The 19262-nt window shown below is 35.4% G+C and overlaps 1 protein-coding gene across 1 annotated transcript in view; it reads right to left on the bottom strand.

Annotated features, from left to right (window-relative positions):
- Window positions 1-19262, bottom strand: part of USH2A (usherin) — a 372326-nt gene that overhangs the window by 171832 nt on the left and 181232 nt on the right. The window contains exons 32-36 of the mRNA XM_059467734.1: window positions 15741-15900; window positions 15083-15254; window positions 10836-10983; window positions 3914-4065; window positions 25-187 (exon numbers count right to left, since the gene is read on the bottom strand). Of these exons, the coding sequence (XP_059323717.1) occupies window positions 25-187; window positions 3914-4065; window positions 10836-10983; window positions 15083-15254; window positions 15741-15900 (795 nt within the window). The remainder of the gene's footprint in view (window positions 1-24; window positions 188-3913; window positions 4066-10835; window positions 10984-15082; window positions 15255-15740; window positions 15901-19262) is intronic.

The following is a 19262-nucleotide window of genomic DNA, read 5'->3' as shown; positions in this document are numbered from 1 at the left end:
CTTATTATGAAGGGAAAATTATACCTTGATCAGCATAGAACAGACCAGTGACAAGGACTGTGTAGGTCAGTTTTCCATTAGGTTTATTTGGGGCAAGCCATTTTAATTGAACTTCTTTGGACCCATCAACACTAGTAAATACATCAACCATTCCCTCAGGGGCAGCTTCCATGGTCCGAGCTTCTACCTGCAAATTCAACAGGAGATAGAATTTGGTGCCATAGTCACAGAGGAGGAATGAGAGATGCAAAGTTTAAGAAAAGGTATTTCTTAATTATGAAAAAGTAACTAACAGTGTCAGCATCCTAATTTTTAAGCATGTTGCTGTCCTTTCATCTACATTTGTTTGAAGCTGTTCAGCTACTAACCTTCTTTTAATAGAGACTACTGTAAGGAACAGGAAACAAATATTGAAAAAGAATGAAAGATTATTTTTAAAATTATTTAATTACTTTTATATCCACCTCATGTGGATGTACAATCTCAGTGTAAGGAAAGGAAACAGCAACAGAAGACCACATAACTTTCTCTTTCTGCGTTTAAAAAGCAACTGCAAGGAACATGCATTTAAACACTGCAGTAAATTATTACAGACAAAATTTAACAGACAAAAATTCCTTTCTGGAATATTGGCTGCTCCCTAAATTAACTTTCACATTCACCTAATAAAATTAAGTTGCAATAAAAAGTAAATCTTTAAGAGAAAATAAAATATTAAAGAGCTGGATAATGAACTGAATATGAATGATTTCTCATAGAACTAAATAAATACTAAATATTACAGATATTTACTATTGAAATTTCACAACTTGTAGTAAAAATTCAGTGCTATGGAACAAAGTAATTTGTTATTATGTTATTTATGGCGACAATTTTGTTTCTGCTACATTATTTATTTGGTGTTTTCTAAGGTATAAGATGGTTTCACACCTCTGTAAGTGCCTCTCAGCTGCAGGTTCTTGGGAGTGTTAATAAATGCTATTTTTAATCTGCCACACCTGCTCTGTCATCTAAATAACCAAACATATTTTCTCTGTCCTTGAAACATGAATGTTGTACTTTTCAGATGTAAAGATTGGACAGCTTACTGTTTACAAGTGCCATGTGCATCAATACCTCCATACGTGCTTCTCTATTTATACACTTTCTTATATTGAAAGTAAGTGATAAGTTGCAGTAAAGCCAACAGGATAAAGCACATGCTTAAAGATAAACAAGTACTTCATAGATTTATTGGATCACTGCCACATTGATTATTTGGGTTTTAGTCAAAAACATCCTTATGGAAGGACTTGACTAAACTGTGCTTTCTAAACAAAGTAATTTCCCATAAAGTGCTCCTAAATGCAGGTGCTCCAATCAGAAACATGAAAAATGTGAAGAAATTAATAATAATTATGTTTTTCTACTGAAAAAGATTTTAAAAAATCTTTAAATAATATAAATTTGTAGCAATCTGTATCATGTGCTAAACAGTTGCAGTAGCTGTATTATGTCTTCAGCTTTTTTTTTAAGATGTGCTATATAAACATATGGCACAGAAAACCTTTTTCACACTTATTTTTCTAAATATTATTCTACACCACCCCATGGTATTTTCAGACGTTTTTACTAATAACTTAATAAAAAAAGACTCTTGTATCATATAAGTGACACCAAAACATAGAAATCATAGAATAGGATAATAATATTGGGAAAAGTACAAGCATACATATTACTAAAACCCTGAAATTTAAATTTAATAGCAGTGGGTTGAGATGCGACATATTCAGTGTTGAACATTTCTACTTATTTATAAGACATTTACAAGAGGTAACACATCTCAAAACTAGCATAACTTGAGTTCTCTTCAATTTTTCCGAAGAATCTATTACAGGTTACACTTGCCCTAAATAAAAATTTTTTTCCTTCTTTAGGGACAAAGCACTCAAACAATTAGAACAGACAAAAGCACTATCTTGGGTGTAATAGGAAGAGATTAAAATGCAGCCTTTCTTAATTTACTTAACAATTTGCATCTCACTTAAAAATAAATCATAGTCACAGAAAAGAAGTCAAACAAGTACTACCTAACCTGAACAAAACCATGGTTTTGAAATAGGATAACAGCTAATGCTCTCATAATTAATTAAGATCTTCACAGCCACTTTCAGGAATATAAGGTGGACAAATTCCATATTTAGGGGAATGTCACATGATGTTCCCTGATCGATTAGGGCACATTAAGCACAAGATCAGCAACAAAAATAGCTGGAAGCATATCAGTTTACTGCTGGGAAATGTTTCCCATACTATTTAGAGCAGAAGCAAAACACTGGGTTTCTCTTTTTTTCTTCTTCTTTTTTTTAGGTATTGGATTTACTCCGTAATTGACATGAAAATCTTTTTTTAAAAATCAAATGAAGATCCAGTGCTTTAACTTCCTGGCAGCACTTAGGTGAGCCTAAATCAAGATGTACTTCAATTTCTGTGATTTGAGATGGATCACTGGCTCTGGAAAAGTTTGTGTACTGATCATGGGATGCAGATGAGTATCAGCTACAGCAACCCCTTTGAATTGTTCCAAAAGTCAAATTACCAGTCTGTATTTCAGTGGAAATGTCAAAAAAGACTACTTAAAATATTTTTTAAACTGTAACTACTGGTGTTCTCTTCTATCCTTTTGATGCCTATTTGATAGGACAGTAGAACTGAAAACTTACATCTTTCATCTGTATGCAAAGTTTGGTAATGAGTTGTCTTAAGCATCACTACCAACACAAGGGATTAGGTTATTGCACATCAAGTACCTTAAAACAAGGTTTGCTTTTGGGGTATATGTGAAGTTGTAAAAAATGTACAAGAAAAACTGGCAAAAAGCCATTCAAGCTTTTAAGAATAAATATTCTTCAAAGTAGAGCAACCTACAAAATGTTTAATGGTTATAAAGTCTAGTTGTTTTCTGCAGAGAGAAAACATTACTGGCATTTGAATGAAAGCAATCTTGGAAATAAAATTGGAAATGTGACTAACAAATTACATCATAAAAATAAAGCCTGGAAGTTCTTTCCTGATAAAAAATAAATTGTGATAGAAAAAATAGAAAGAAAAACACAAAAGCCTCCCAAACCTCTTTTTCCTTCCCTCTTTTTTTAAATCAAATTTAGAAGCCTAAAAATAAAGATGAATTAAACAAAAAGTTAAATCCCAGAATAAACACAGACCCCTTTCTCAGCTATGCTTGAAAACAAAACCAAGCACAGTAGACAGGATTCTAGTTATTCATCAGCTATACTTTGAAATCATACTAGATATATCAGTTCAGCTATATATCCAAAAACCTTTAACAAAATAAAAAAGCCTCAGGAGGTCTATTTTTCACAAATTTGTTAAATTTAATATTCCTGTATTCTCAAATCCTGAAAAAATGGGGTGTTACACAAGACTGCTAAAATCTGTCAAATATAATATTTTGATCACATATTTGCATTCAAAAGATTTACGAATTACCATATTTTCCTTGCTCCTGTTGCCACTTCTAGCTTCTGCAATTCTCAAATTAACTTTAGTCCTTTTGGTCCAGCAGCTAGAAATTTGCTCATTACTGGAATAGTAACTCTTTCTTTATATACATCCTTGTAAATCTGGTTAAAGCACACCTGCACCTTTCAAACATATTAACTCCATTTAATTTCAATAATGTGTGTTTCAGCCTCCGTTTTTGTCTTCCCTCACAGTACCTACGTTCTACTTTGGAATGGTGCCTAACAATGACCTATTGAATCTTTAGCAGCTCTTAAACAGGATTTTTTTTTAAATGTCACATTTTGCCAGATGGGTTAGTACTGCCCAGAGTGAATCATCACCATTTACTCTGATATTCGCTGTCTTCTGACATTTATTACATTCCCAGAATGTAAATTAAGGTACTCACCAGTGGACCTAAAGCACAACCTTTTGCAGTACATGCCTGGACTCTGAAGGAATGCAGACTCCAAGGAGCAAGCCCATAAGCATAACAACTTAGCTGTGATGAATTCTGCAGCAGAACACCATCCATGTATAATCCATAGCTAGTAATAATACCTATAAAACAATGTGAGAGCACTTAGTAACCAAAACACTACAGAATTTAGAAGAAAAAAAATGCTACAGACACCAAGGCAGTAGTAGTAGTATTTCAAACTGTTTACAATTGAGCAGATATTGTTTAGCATGACTGGGCAGATAAAACTCAAAAAAAACATACTCTCCCATCTTTAACTATTGCAAACCTCACAAGTGCACTGCATCTCTTTAAACAATTTCACTATTCCAAAGATTACCCCTTAACAAACTTGCTTCTGAGTGGCTGCCAACACCACCTTGGAATGAGGGAAACTGAGATAATTCTGGTTTAGAGTACACTCTGCATATGGCTTTTCAAACAATACAAAAAACCATCTCACATCTTAACAGCTTCAGACTTAGAAACAAAATCTTCAAAATAATCGAAATGTAGAAGGACAGCTCATTGCTATAACTACAATGAATCAGTAACAAATAATTTTGTCACACAAAACAGCTTTTTCATACTCATTCTTCATGACAATTACTTCAAATTTTCAGTGCTTTGCCAACAAACTACATACTTCATTAATTTGGGGTAGGAGTAGGGTGGTTGAAAAATTTTACCCACTTTTCTTAATGAAATGACAAAATAATAATGATTACTGTTTCCTTCTCAATATGCAGAAAAACTCCTGAAGTAAACTACTCCTTGCCTATTTAATCTACAGAAAGAAAACATCTTTGGAAACTCAAACATTAGCAAGATTTTTAGACAGAGGAAAGAATGGTCATTCTTGTACAACTGGCTATTACTAACTAAAGCTGCAAGTGATTGCTTATTGCATTTATAAGGAATTCTAAAACTGATCCTCCAAAGGTGCATTGTAGGATAACAAACCCTGCAGTGTTTTGAATTTAATGAACTAAAAACTTAGTTTTACAGATTTGCTTAGACTTTGGAAACTGAGCATGCAGAGCAGTACTTTTTCTCAGGGTTATTCTGCCATCTTTCTTACTTCTGAATAATCTCCCTTTTTAAAAGTTATTTCAGTGAGAAATCTTAAGCCAAATAATGCAAAGTTATAGGATTCATTTGAAGTGATTTTTAGTTCATAACCCTTCCATTATAAAAACAAAATCTATTGTAAAACTATAGCTCAGTTCACCATTCCTTCCCTTAAAAATTTTTAATTTAATTAATTAAAAAATTTAATTGAGGAAGATTCAATGTGAAATTGAAAAAAATATTTTCCCCTCCACAAAACAGAGAAGTGCATCATAAATAAAAGTGTACACACAACTGTTTCAGCTGAGCTTTGAAGAGTTCCACTTCAACAGATTTATATGCTAAAGATCTGGGTATGGTAAAGTGATTCACACACTCCAATTCCTTTCTCTTCTAGAAAAGTGAGAGGCTAAACTCAGCTCAGACAGCAGAGATGTGCAGGGGGAGGTCCTGGAAAATCTCACACTATCAATCTTACCACATTTGACAAGGTTTCTAAAGCAAAAATCCCTTGTCTTTCTGTGCCTAGTTGATTGTGAAGCAATAACATGAATGGTTGATATTTTTCCTGCAATAAATAAACAAGTCTTATATATGTGGGTATATACTTTAAGCTATTTTGTTCCTCTCAGAGGAAAAATGTGAATGCTGGCATTAAGGATGTGTTTTACAGGGAAAAAATGCCAAACACTGAGATAACTCTAAGCACCTACTATACCTGTTGCACTTACCCCTTTAAGGTACCATAGAATAGAATCTTAAAACCACCTGTGCTGGAAGGGACCAACAGGATAACCCCAAGAATCACACCATGTGCCTGAGAGCATTGTACAAACACTTCCTGAACTCTGTCAGGCTGGTGCTGTGACCGCTTCTCTGGGGAGCCTCTTCCAGTGGCCAAACACCCTCTGGGCAAGGAACCTTTTCCTATCTCCAACCTAAATCTCCTGAGACACCTTTATGCCGTTCCCTCGGGTCCTGTCACTGGTCACCAGAGAGCCCAGATCAGTGCCTAATAAATCACTATTAATTCATTTTAATACTTAGGGTAACAGCATGAATCATAGTCAGGTCACTTGGCATTAATGTTTTAGAGAGTTCCTAAAGCCACAGCACTGTGCAGCACCCCCACTTGAGGAGCAGTTTGTTGCTCAGCTCTGTGACCTTTTGTTAGTTCTCCCAGTACAGTCAGAGAACAATAGTCTCCAAAAATCTCATCCATTACCTCTTGTTTTTACTTCTGCCTTTGCCATGTAGGACACTGATGGAGAAAACTACAGTATGAAAAGAAAGGAAAAAAAGTACATTTCAGAAAAAAATGACCTAATAGTCCATTTTTGAGATATGAAGCCATTTTTCTAAATTAGGCAGTAACTATTTTCACGAGGGATGAGTAATTCTGCTTCCCTGTTTCACCGGTATAGGCTTCCAAAACATACAGAGAAAAAGTTTAAAGTTAGCCCAAAGTTAACAAACTTCCTGAGACTTGCTAGATACTGCTGAAGTTTGCCATGCATAAAATATTTAAGACCATAGGACATTTTTGTGATTTACAAGGCTTCCTGAGCAACACGTGGTCACTATGAAGAGATGCAGTTTCTTCATAGTTTTGAAGTCTAGGCAGCTAGGTCAAATCTTGATTTCACTGAAGACAAAATCTCTATCATCTATACTACAATTATGTTTCACCATTGAAAAGAAATCCAAGAATGCAAATTAAACTTTAACTGAAGTTATAAAATCTTCTTCTTGCTCCTTTCCCCTCTCTGGGTGAGACCATATAATGTGTCAATGATATTCAAGACACTAAAGAGGTTTTGAATCCAAAGTACTACAAGCACTTTACTCTTAAGTTGCAATCTACAGGTCAAATCTTAAGCAAACATACTTTCACCTATATCAATTTCACTGACTACAAACACCAGTCGTCTCTCATAAGCACAAGGATTTGCAAGAACAAGTACTGGCTTAGTTCACTGAATAATTTTATAAATCAGTTTTTACTATACCTACTATTTTCCATTAAAATTCCACATGGCCTTGGAAGATAGAATCCTGATTTAGACTTGGTTTTATCTATGACATGAACACAAAATGAAGTTTTTGAGGATTGATCAGCTAAGGAAAATTTTCAGTGGAAAATTTTCAAGGATTTTAAAATAGCAGATCTCAAACGATATGGATGTGCTCTGAAAATGAGATCATTGTTTATTAAGGCCACTAGAATAATGAAAGGTCAAAGCAGAATATCTGATGACACATGATTTCACAAGCCTCTCCCTACACTGCCTTCATCTAAATGGTCAATATTGCCTATACGACTATTACCAACATACATATGTGATATGTATGTGTAGAGTAGGAGAATCTGGGACATGTCCTATCAACCATTTTATTGCTGGATTGAAAATAAGACAAAATAAAACGTTGATATTTCAAATATATTCAACATGCCATCTTTCAAAATCTCTTTTGTACTTGATACATAAACTATATTTCCGAAGCAACTTTCAACAGAAAATTAGATGTATAATTTCCCATTTTTCCATTGAATATTTTTTCCCTCTATATAATGTAAATAAGCCTTAAATTCAATAAAAAACCATAGCCCCGAAGTTCAATATCTACAACTGGACAACACAGGCCTAGGTGTTCCTGTACCCCAAAGCTTGTTTCCCCTCATTGTGTCATCTTTAAGAAGAAGCCATGTAGGCTTTAATCCTTTTTGCCACCTCTGACCTCCAGGGTAGCATTTTAATTCTCCTTAATTTTTTTCTAATTCACAGCAAGCAGCTGGACCCCGTATATATCACTGGAGCATAGCAAAGTCTGTGCTGGCCAAGCCCCAGCCAGCCCACACACCCATTGGAAGCTGATAAGCCTCCTCAGCCCATGGAAATAAACTGTAGCATCTGTCAAGCAGGAGCAAACGAAAGGAGGCAGGAGAGAAAGGAATGGCCCCAGAGATCTAATAAGGAGATGACAATCTATGATATGCAAATCTTTGCAATTCTGAGGTTTCCACCTGAAACAAAGCCAAGTTCAGTATTTTTGAAAAGCACTGCTTAGCAGCCTGAAACACACCAAGTTTGATCCAACTCAGTTCAAAGCACGAAACAGTTTCTAAGCTTTTGGAAAAAAAAAAAATAAAGAATGCACCAGTAGAATGCTGAAGAAAGAAAGTTTTAGGGAAAGTACCTAAGTACCTTCTGCTGGTCTTTCTCAAATTTTATTTTTCTCAACTGTGATATTTTTCAGTCTTTTACACAGTTTTAAAACACTGACACAGACATTATAGATGATATGGCGAAAAGGCAGCCCAAAAGATGTGCTGAGAACAAGCAAAACAAAGTCACTGAACAACGTGAACCATCCTGATTAAGCACTTGCTCAGTCAAAACTTTTAGAGCTTATTTGCTGTTGAGTTTTTTAAAAATTCTTTTCAAGAAAATGGAGAAAGGATGGAAATATAAAATTGAAGAATGAGAAAATATGTTATTAGATAAATCACAGAATCATTTAGGTTGGAAAAGACCTTGAAGATCATTGAGTCCATATAACTGGTAACCCAGCACTGCTAAATCCACCCCTAAACCATGTCCCAAAGTCCCACATCTTTGCATCTTCTAAATACCTTCAGGGATGGTGACTCAACTGCTTCCCTGGGCAGCCTGTTCCAATGCTTGGGAACCCTTTTCATGAAGGAATTTTTCCTTATACACAATCTGAACCTCTGTGGTATGACTTGAGGCCATTTCCTCTTGTGCTATTGCTTGTTCCTTGGGAGAAGAGACTGACCCCCACCTGGCTACACCCTCCTTTCAGGCAGCTGTAGAGAGAGATAACATCTCACCCCAGCCTCCTTTTCTCCAGGCTGAACACCCCCAGCTCCCTCAGCTGCCCGTCATCTGACTTGCACTCCAGCATCTTTCCCAACCCCGTTACCCTTCTCTGGACTCAGCCTAGCACCTCAATGTCTTTTTTTATAGTGAGAGGTCTGGAACTAAGGACAGGATTGGAGGTGTGGCCTCACCAGTGCTGAGTACAGGAGAACAATCACCACCCTGGTCCTGCTGGCCACACCAGTGATGATCCAGGCCAGGATGCCATTGGCTTTCTTGGCCACCTGGGCACACACTGGCTCTTGCAGCTCAGCCACTGCTGACCAGCACCCCCAGGTGTTTTTCCCCTCAGCAGCTTCCCAGCCTGCGGCACTGCCTGGTGTTGTTGTGACCCAAGGGCAGCACCCAGGCTGGGCCTTGTTGAACCTCACACCATTGGCCTCAGCCCACTGATCCAGCCTGTCCAAGTCCCTCTGCAGAGCCTTCCTGCTCTGCACTCCCACCCAATTTGGAAACATCTGCAAACTTGCTGAGGGTGCACCAACATCCTCAGCAGTTCCCTAGCAAGGTGTTTATTGTAGTTAAAAGGAGAGCCAAGCTGTACACTGTAAATGCTGTATTAACAAGCTACAATACCCAAATTCAGTTATGCATCCTGGCTATTAGTTCTTTTAAAGGAAGCTTCTAAAATTTATTTCTTAAACTCTAGATCTTTATTGTGTGCTGCTGATATGCATGTATAAATATGTATATGGACATATATATTTATATTTCCTTGATTAGTTAAAGCACTCTCTAAATGGTTTGGATTTTTTTCCACAATGCAAGGATAACAAGATCAGGCCCTGAAACTAACTACAAATAAAAGGTCCTATTTCAGGGAAAATTATTCAGACTTTAGCACTAAGCCACATACATGACCATCCTCACCATTTCCTCCCATCCCTTACCCTTCCCCTTTCTCCTGCCTCCTTGCCTTTGTTACACATGCTGATGAGATTTTAGAAACAGAGTTAGAAAGTTTCTAAGGGACTAGGAAGCAAAATCTTCCACAATGACTTCCAAAGAACCATAAATTATCAAATACATTATTTAACAGGTGACATATTCTTATTTCTTTCTAAATTTAATGTAAGACCTTACAGAACACAATCACCACTTCTGGGGGAATCATTTAAAATGTCTTTAGTGAAGTTGAACAAGTAGGATGTGCTTTATCACAACTGAATGTGGGAAAAAAACTTGCAGGAAAAATGAAATTTATGTGAAACCATTGGGAGAAATAATTCTATATATTGAAATAATATCATAAGCCAATAAAGAAAAACATTTCTGATATTTCAAATTTAGTGATTCCTACATAGCATCACTCTGATTTTATTATCATGCATGTAGCAGTGATTTAAACTGCTAAAATCAGACCAAATTCCAAGGTAAATGATACCGTGCAACCCCACTAGAAAAGTAACATTTGTCCAGAAGTTTTACACACGGACATTTCAAAATGGAAAACATTTCTAAACAAAAGAAAATATATTGTTTAACTTTCATAGCCATAGAAAAATACAACTATATGATGAGCATGCAGAACACAAATCTAATTATTATTACATATCAATTATTGTAAAAGAAATTAATGTTTTATTGGAGGGTGAAATAAACATCCTAGACCGATATTCTCCAAGAATGCCTGTTCCTCAGCTCAGTTGCCCTGGAAAACATTGAACAATGAGATGCAGTACACAAGAACTATCAAAAGGGAGCACTTTTGAGCCACTGAAAGAGTACGTTGGGCTGAAAACCACAATCTCCCAGCTGCAGACAATGATACTATCTCAGGTATTTTATGTGCTAAAATGATCATTAAAAATTAAGCACCACATATAAGCTGCCATTTAGAATATTAATTTACCTTTACTAATCATCTTTTTAACTTGAGGCTAAAAGAGTTCACTTACCATTCGGATACTCAGGCTTAGTCCAGGAGATGTTAAAGGAGTCAGATGCATATGACTGGGCTTTTGGAGCAGGAACCCCTTCTGGTGTACTCTCATCTGTTATAGCTGTGCTGGCTTCGCTTACAGAACACCCACCTCCAGTGCAAGCCTTAAAATATTAATCAGAACAAATAAACACCTTTCAAGGTAGTAGCAATAATTTTAGCAATTTTTTTTTGCCTAAGTCTCATTATTCTTCCACATCTCAACTTAGTAAGCCTGTGATTTTCATGTAAGACCCTTTTCTTAGCATAGATTTGTTTACCTTTTTTCTTAAATAACAAGAGGATGTATAATAACTCATGATACTTAAGTTTTTAGGCATACTATAGCTAAAACATTCTTCTGTACTTCACAACAGCACTCAGAGCATGTGCACTTATAATAGTGAAAAACCACCCTATTATAAACCAGTGTGTATTAGTTGTTATTATTACATGTTTATGGAGAATAAAGTAATTTGTATTTAAGCTGCCAGAGAACAAAATGTTAACCACACAATTTTTGTATTTTGTTTGGGATATGAAATAATACAATGTGCAGGCAAAACTGCATATCACTCTATATAACAGCCTTTTAAAGTTTTACATGTACACAGTTGTGGTCCATGTGATGCTTTGCCAATTATTTGCACTAATGCTGATGACAAGACTACACACATTAAAAAACATACAAATATATACATATGTATATATTGCTACTGGATTGAAACATCTTTGTGTTAGGTTATTGCTTATTTTTAGGGTTTTGTTTAATAATAAAATTAATAAAAACCCGAATTCAACAAATATTTACATTTGGACATACATAAAACTTATGGGTTTATTATCTGTTTTTCTAAGTTGTTCATGTACTAAAGTGGACAAGTAGATCATCAGCAAAGAATCTTCCTCTTCAGATCTCCAGGAACAAAATGTTTCTCTCAATCTGTTATATTTTATTTGAAAGGATTAGCTTCAGTTTCCCATTCCCCATTGCTTTTCAAATCAGAGAGCAAACACATTCCCTATGCTCTCCAAAACTGTATACTAACCCCAAGGGTAAAAAAAAGTATTGTTTGTAAATAAGAGGCTCTTTTATACATAAAGATTATTTTGATATCACTAGAAATTACATTCCCAATACAACTAAGGAATGACTCCATGTTCAGTCTGAACTACCAAGTAAAGATGATAGAATGCAATCTCAGTTTTGGGAACATCCAAAAAATGGCATTTACTCTAAACACGATAATGTTTATTAAATAACCCAAAACCCACCATCAGTTCAGATGGATGCTCAAGTAACTATTAGCATTTTGCTAAGTAAAATATTTCAGAAAGTTATCCTTCCAGGAGAAGCGGAGTAATCTTTGAATGATTCCACTTCCACTGGCTTCATAAAGAAGCCAAAAAGAGCAGTTCTGGAAGGCCTCTTTTTCATTTATTCCTTACTGACTAACTAATTAATTTCCACCAGGCCTACTTCAGCAGCGGAGAGTGTTTCATTTAAGGGCTTGGTAACAGCGGCCTTTCCATTAATTTATTTCTTGAATTTCACACAGCTCAATTTTTGAATCTCTGAAATTTGCTGGGACATGAAGTTTCTGGTTCTTCTAATGAAAATCAGCAAAAGAGAGCTCATCTGCATTTTAGGTAGGGGGATTTTAGATTAGTGTATCCAAATGGACTGGACATCTGGCTATCACATCCAGTGATTCTCAAAACCATGAAAATCTCCACCCAGATTGAGTTCCCATTTTGTCACTCTGAGAAACAGATTTCAGGTGAAATTTGCAAAAATAGTGCAGGAACTAGACAGCCAAAGGACAGATGCAAAGCACATCCAATGACACCACACAGCAACACTCCCCCCAGGACCTGAGCCAGCTTACTCACCCTGCAGCATCCTGAGGAGATATTGGCTTAACAGTCCAATCACAAAAGCACTTCAGTCACAAAGAAGAGTGACACCCTGGCTACTAAAGGCAACCTTCCAACTTTCCATTTGCTTTCAGACTGGCCTGGCTCTCACTCACCCAGCTTAGAGCATGAACAGAACAAAAGCAAGTTCCTTTGCACTAATCCATGGAGACATGACCCTATGTCTTCTTGGCTGACTTTTAGGAAAGAAGCATTAATTTGCTTACAAAACCTGTTGTACTCATTTATGAATAAAATTGCTGCATATTAAATGGCAGTAATCAATTCTGAAAACTGGTAACACCATGCAAAAATAAATATTTTCTACCTCTCTTCAGTGTAGCAACATTAACCTTTCATAAAAAAGTTAAAGGCAACAGCCTGTGAGGTGTTGAAAGTTCCGCTTGTGAAGCTCCTGCTTCCACTGGTCAAGATGCAATTTTTGATAACTCAACACAGAAACCAAAACCAATTTTTGAGTAGATACAAACCAAAGTTAATAGTAACTGTCAAACAAGGAAAAGGTTCTAACTGATAGAAATATTTCATTCTAACAAAAAAAAAAGAGGAACAATTTAGTTACATCTTTCACTGTTGATGATTGTTTGGGGTATTTTTATTCTTAAGTTTTATTGAAATTCAGTTAAATAATATATGAAATGCTAAATAACTAAATTTTTTCCAGGTGTGTATGCTTGATTTGAATTTTTTTGTGGATTTGGTTTTTGTTGGGGTTATTTTATATTCAGAGTTTTTTCCTTTCATAAACAAGTAACATTTGGCCATGTTTAATCTTCATAACTTGTAAGCCTGTAATAGTACATTTCTCTCAAACCAGTCTAAATAGTTCTGTATATGATGGACCCAAATGTTTTAAGAAAGCTATTGCACCTCAAAGATATTGAACATTTCGTGCACTTTTATCATTTTCAAAGCTGCAAGGACATTTAGATCTTCTAACTCACCTATCACAGACTACCGCATTTTATCCAGGTAAATCTGGTTATCTTTGTCACTAGAAGAAATTATCTTTTGCTACTTTCTGATTAAATGCAAATATTAAGGAGGATTAAAAATTTACAAAGGACTGAAAAATAAAATATAGAGAAGAAATGGTTCCTAAAAATTTATTTGGTAACATCTAGGAAATCTGTGCACGCTGATGAAGCAAAGCCAAGATGCACACAACACCTCCTCCCGTATCCCAAGGCAGAGACACCAAAAGCATTCCCAGGTGCTCTCTGGACTGTAGCTGTTAATTCTTCCCTGATGCTCTTTCCTTGTGCCCCCATGCACAGAAACTGGGCAGGAGCAGAGAAAAAGCTGTGGCACAGTGAGGGACAGCACAAATTCTTTTGTAAAGAATAAATAAAAAAACAAGGCATAAAATGCTTGTTGAAGTACTGCCTTAGTTTTGGACATGGTGCTATTATATATGCTAAGCAATTTACTATGCTGAAATATCTAGGCACAAATGAATTAATTTCAACATGAATCTAAGCTTTAATTAGACTGAATATCCTTGGTTTTTTTTCAGGTTCAAGTCAGATCCTTATCATTACCTGAAGGTAGATTATTTTTTGTAGTATAATATTTAGAACATTCAAGAGCATGTTAAGAAAAAATGAATGCATATCTAGTCTACATAAATGTAAATTTATTCATAATCAAGAGCAGAATATTTTTCTATGGCATTTATCAAAGCAAATATCCTTATATAGGTATTGTTATAAAATGAACAATGTGCTCAAAACAAGGGACAATCTTCTCCTTTTATCCACATATTTTCCTGTTTTGTTAGTGAAGAAGCTGCTCTATTTCATCACAAAATAAAACCAATGATAAAGAAATGCAATGAAAACACTAATGTCTTTTAAAATGTTTTGAATACACAAACTGCTGCTCTACACTGAACTCTGCTTCTCTGCTATTTCCTTCTACATACAGAAGGAAAGGATGAAAGAACAAATTATACAGTACAAAATGTGAAAGGTTGACACTTTTAAAAACCTTCAATGTTTTCTTGCAAGTTGGGTCCAAGGAAATTTTTTTAAAGCATTTCATATATTTCTGCTCAATTCTTTATTAGTTATCCAACTTATCCTTGAAGAAAACCTGTATTTAAATTACATACACATTTTTGTGAATCTGTTTTGAAACAAAAAAACCTACTTTGCTCACCCACCTTAGCTTCAAAACAAAGAGGTTAAACAAAGTGGACACAAGAACCATTAAATATTAAGATGCTAACAAAGTCAGAATCATTTTCACCATTTTACACCTCTACTACACATCTTTAAAACTTACAGCTAGTTTTATGAGGTATTCAGTACCCGGGAAAAGCTGCGGAATAGTAAAATCCAGAAAAAGTTCTGTGCTGTTATAGATTACATTCCACTTTGTAAAATTCTGCTCATTGGTGGCCATATAAATTATATAGCGATCTAGGATTCCATTTACTTCTACTGGTTCTTTCCATCTGCAAATAGAAGCAAAATATGATTATGACCAGACCAAATAAAGATTCAGACCATGCTGAAAAATGTAAGGCTTTGTTTAGAGGACTTCATGGAGTCTATTTTGAGAATCTGAAAACCCAGTTGTGCAATCATAAAAATAAATCTAAGCCATACCTCTAATGCAGTATTTGTACTCAGCAGATAAATGATTACACACAAAGCAGGGGCTACAAAAGGGGCATAACACCAGAACATTTCCTGCACTGAAGTTTGCAGAGGCTATGCCCATATGTAGGTTATACTGATTGCGTAAAGACAAAATGGAAATTAAGTTGGCAAGTGATAATCAGAAGGTTCACAGAACCACTAAACTAATCACTTCTATGCATTTAATCATAATAAATTTAATTTTATGTCACAAACCCTTCCCCTGATTGAACTCACTGGAATTCTTGAATAAACTGATGCACTATTGTGTTGTTGGGAAAGAAGAAATCCTTACTTACTGTACATGTATTGTTCTAGAATCCAAAACTGTCAGGACCGGGGCATCTACGTGAGATGGTGGCAGCTGTGCTGTAAACAAGGTGACCTGGGAACTGTTTGTACAGCCAGCAAGCGTGCAGGCAGTGAGCAGGAACTGGTGTGGTGTGAAAACTGCCAAATCTAGGGCAAGAAAAGAATAGGAATTTATGTGGTGTATTCATTTTAACTTGTTTTCCTATAGTTTTCAGACTCTAGTGAGTTTGGAAAATCAAGAGGAAAGGGGACCTGTGTGTCTTAAAAGTTTCGGGTTTGCCCCAGAAGAATAGGTACTGGCTCTTTAGTAGTAGACAGCTGCAAATTTTGACTACCCATAGATCTGTGGGGTGTGCTTTGGCTGAGATAACCCCACTGTACTTCATTTACCCCAGAATGTACACCAACCAAGCCAAAAAAACAAAAGAGAAATGAGATTTTCAGGTGCTACATACTACATCAATGTGCTACAGTGGCAAATGAACACATTTGAAATTATTAAATCAAATCAAATTAAATTAATGGAAAAACAAGTACAGGTTCTTTAACACAGCTGCATTATATATATTTTTAAGATGTGCTGTATGAAACAAGAATGACAAGCATCAATACATACAATTCACTCCTTGCAGACTTCCCTACAAGCACGAACACAAAGGAAGCTCAGAGTTGTCACTACTCATACTGATCCATTCTGTCTTTGCCTGTTCGTCTTCAGCTGCATGAACACCAAACACTCATAAAATATATTTCAGTAAAGACAACCCATCTAATGCTATAGGAAAACAACTGCTCAATGGGTATTAATTTTGAAGCTATATTGAGTTTCAATTACTGCAGAAAATGGTGAATAAAATGTATAATTTTTGTTGAATAAATATTCTAAAAGTTAATATATTCTTCCCTATATTAATAAAGGAATGTTTAATAGAAAAATTATAGCATGAAAGTAATGCAGACATAATTTTCTAGCATTTTCTGATCTCTTTTTTTATTAAAATACATTTCTTAGACTTAAACAAGCAAATTTTCCTTTTAAGAAGGAATTTACAGTTGAGGTTTTGGCAACAGCATAAGATATACAGGTAAAGTGTTTGTTCAATAGACACAAATTTTCAATATGTCAGAAAAGTTATGTGTTTTTGTAAGACATAATAAAAAGTAGCGTTTTCAGAACCCAAAAGTATTGAACTATATTTTTTACAACATATCTCTGAGCACAAATTTAAAAATTCTGGTTGGATGACAAAGACGCCATCAAAGCAGAAATGTTATAGACCCAACTTCTCTCTCACTAGTTTTCCCCTCATATAACACCTTCAGTCCCTGCAGGAATGAAATTTCTTCTGATTTGCTCCACTCTGCATAAGAAGACAATGAACTTGTGCATTTTTATTGAAAATACTGTAACACTCATTGGTATTGTTCTATGGAGCACATGGCAGAGTGTGAGTTAAAAAAAAAAATGCAGCAGCTAAAAAAAAAAAATCATCAAGTGAATGCCTTTAACAGTGACATGTTTAATCAACATAATGGGACTGATTCTACCAGGGTTAAGCAGTGCTTAAGTCAGTGAGAGGGGGAAAGCACACTCCAGAGCAGGTGCTCAGGCTGGCTCAGCACACAGGGAAACTTCATGTACTGCACTGCCTCCCTTACACCTTCCTGGGTCCCTTATTCCCTGCAGCTGCCATAAGAGAAGCCACAAAAGTGCAGATGGAGCTCAAAGTCTGTGACACAAGTATTACATATTTCATGTTGTGGGTGGGCAAACAAGTGACCAGAAGGATTTTACTTTCAGCAATCCTAAAATGAATAGATGAAAGCTAATCATGGAACCTGTATAATTCATAACCTCCTAGATACTGATTATGCTTTCTTCTCTCAAAGTTGAAAGTACACGGTAGGGTTTCACCAAGAAGAGTGAGTATAAACCAAGGAAAGGGAAAACAAAAAGTTGATTTTTCCTTTTCCATGTGTTTTTGGTGGATCACTCTTTTCCTTGTCAGTGCAGGGTTTGATGCAGACTGTAGCTGATGAGACTACTGCCAGGCCTATGTTTGTGGAAATAGCTTGTGTAATTTGAAGAGGGAAGAAATTTTTCAAGGATTCAGAGAATGGAAGATGGGAAAATGTTGTATTTCCCTCCCTGATAAAAACAATTGAGTATAAGTTACCTTGTGTGTCTCAGTACCAAGAATGGAAAAAGCAAGAAGAAAAGACAGGGAAACATGTAAAGTTTAAAAAAAAAAAAAAAAGGCAAGGAATGGAAACACAGTACATATGAGCACAGAGATCATTTGAGATCAGATGATAAAAATACTGGAAGTGAAGGAAAGGATAGGAGAGTTTAAAAATAGTTGAAAAATAAAATATGTTTAAAAAGCAGTATGTCACCAGATTCAAAGAAAATCTTTATTCCTCATCTTGATTTACTAACACCAAAGTATTTTGACTACTAAATAGAAAGTTTCAATGGAATCTCAAAGATTTAGGTAGGATAAAGGCTAAAAATAAAAATTTCGTTTGTGTAAGCAGGAGAAAAAAACAAAGAAATTCAAGGCTTAGCAATGTCATTCAAGGTAGGAGCTTTGCCATCATTAAAATCTCTCCATAGACTTCAAAGTTTGGATGAGCCAGCAAATATAGGGAAGGCAGTATTTCTAAGAGGTTAGAAGCAGAAAATGACAAACTGAACAATAAAAATCATATTACATCATAATCACTGCAATTACTCATCACAACCTAATTTGGGATATATTTTCCTTTTTCAAGTTCAAAGTATTTCATAATGGATCACTGGATTCAAACAGCTATGGATACAAACGTGAATTTGAAAGAGGGAGGAGGTTCTTAAAACTACAAAGCCACTGTTTGTCAAGGTCCTCTAGCAACAATGCCTTGCTTTCCATTTGCTTGATTGCATGATTTGCATAAGATCAAATGTAGGCAATTGTGGACATGAAAAACAGATCGCTCTCAAATACATTAGAAACAGATCCACAAGCATTATGTGGAAATGTGTTACAAGAAAATGCACCCCAGTGCACAGAAAACTCAGTGACTAATGTCAAACAAAGTACAATTTACAATATAGGGAGGGAATTATACATTATTTTACAATTGATTTCATGCTGTTGCTGGATGAATTTCATTGATCTCAATTTACAAGACAAACCCAGTAAGGACACAATTTACTCCATTTAAACCTACAGCAAAACCTGAAATTGTTTTCTTACAAATTTGCTTGATCAGGTTATATTCCAATCTGTCCTGTAATTCCAGTTCCCTGATTTTAATTTAAAGATTAAATGTTTCTTATTTCAATATTCCAATAACTACTCACTGAAAACACTTATTTCTTACAAATATAAAGCTAAGCTTAGAAATTACAGAACTCAACTGATGGAAAAAACCCTTAATTCAGGATTTGGTCCTGTTCTCATCTCTAGACCCAGAAGAGTGAAAAGCACAAAAAGAGAAATAAAAAGATCGTTTTTTGAGGGTAC

This window comes from Ammospiza nelsoni, chromosome 3, assembly GCF_027579445.1.
Source record: "Ammospiza nelsoni isolate bAmmNel1 chromosome 3, bAmmNel1.pri, whole genome shotgun sequence".
In the NCBI taxonomy this organism is placed as follows: Eukaryota; Metazoa; Chordata; class Aves; order Passeriformes; family Passerellidae; genus Ammospiza; species Ammospiza nelsoni.
Note: the sequence above shows the minus strand (reverse complement) of the source record. Positions and strands in the feature narration are given on the sequence as shown.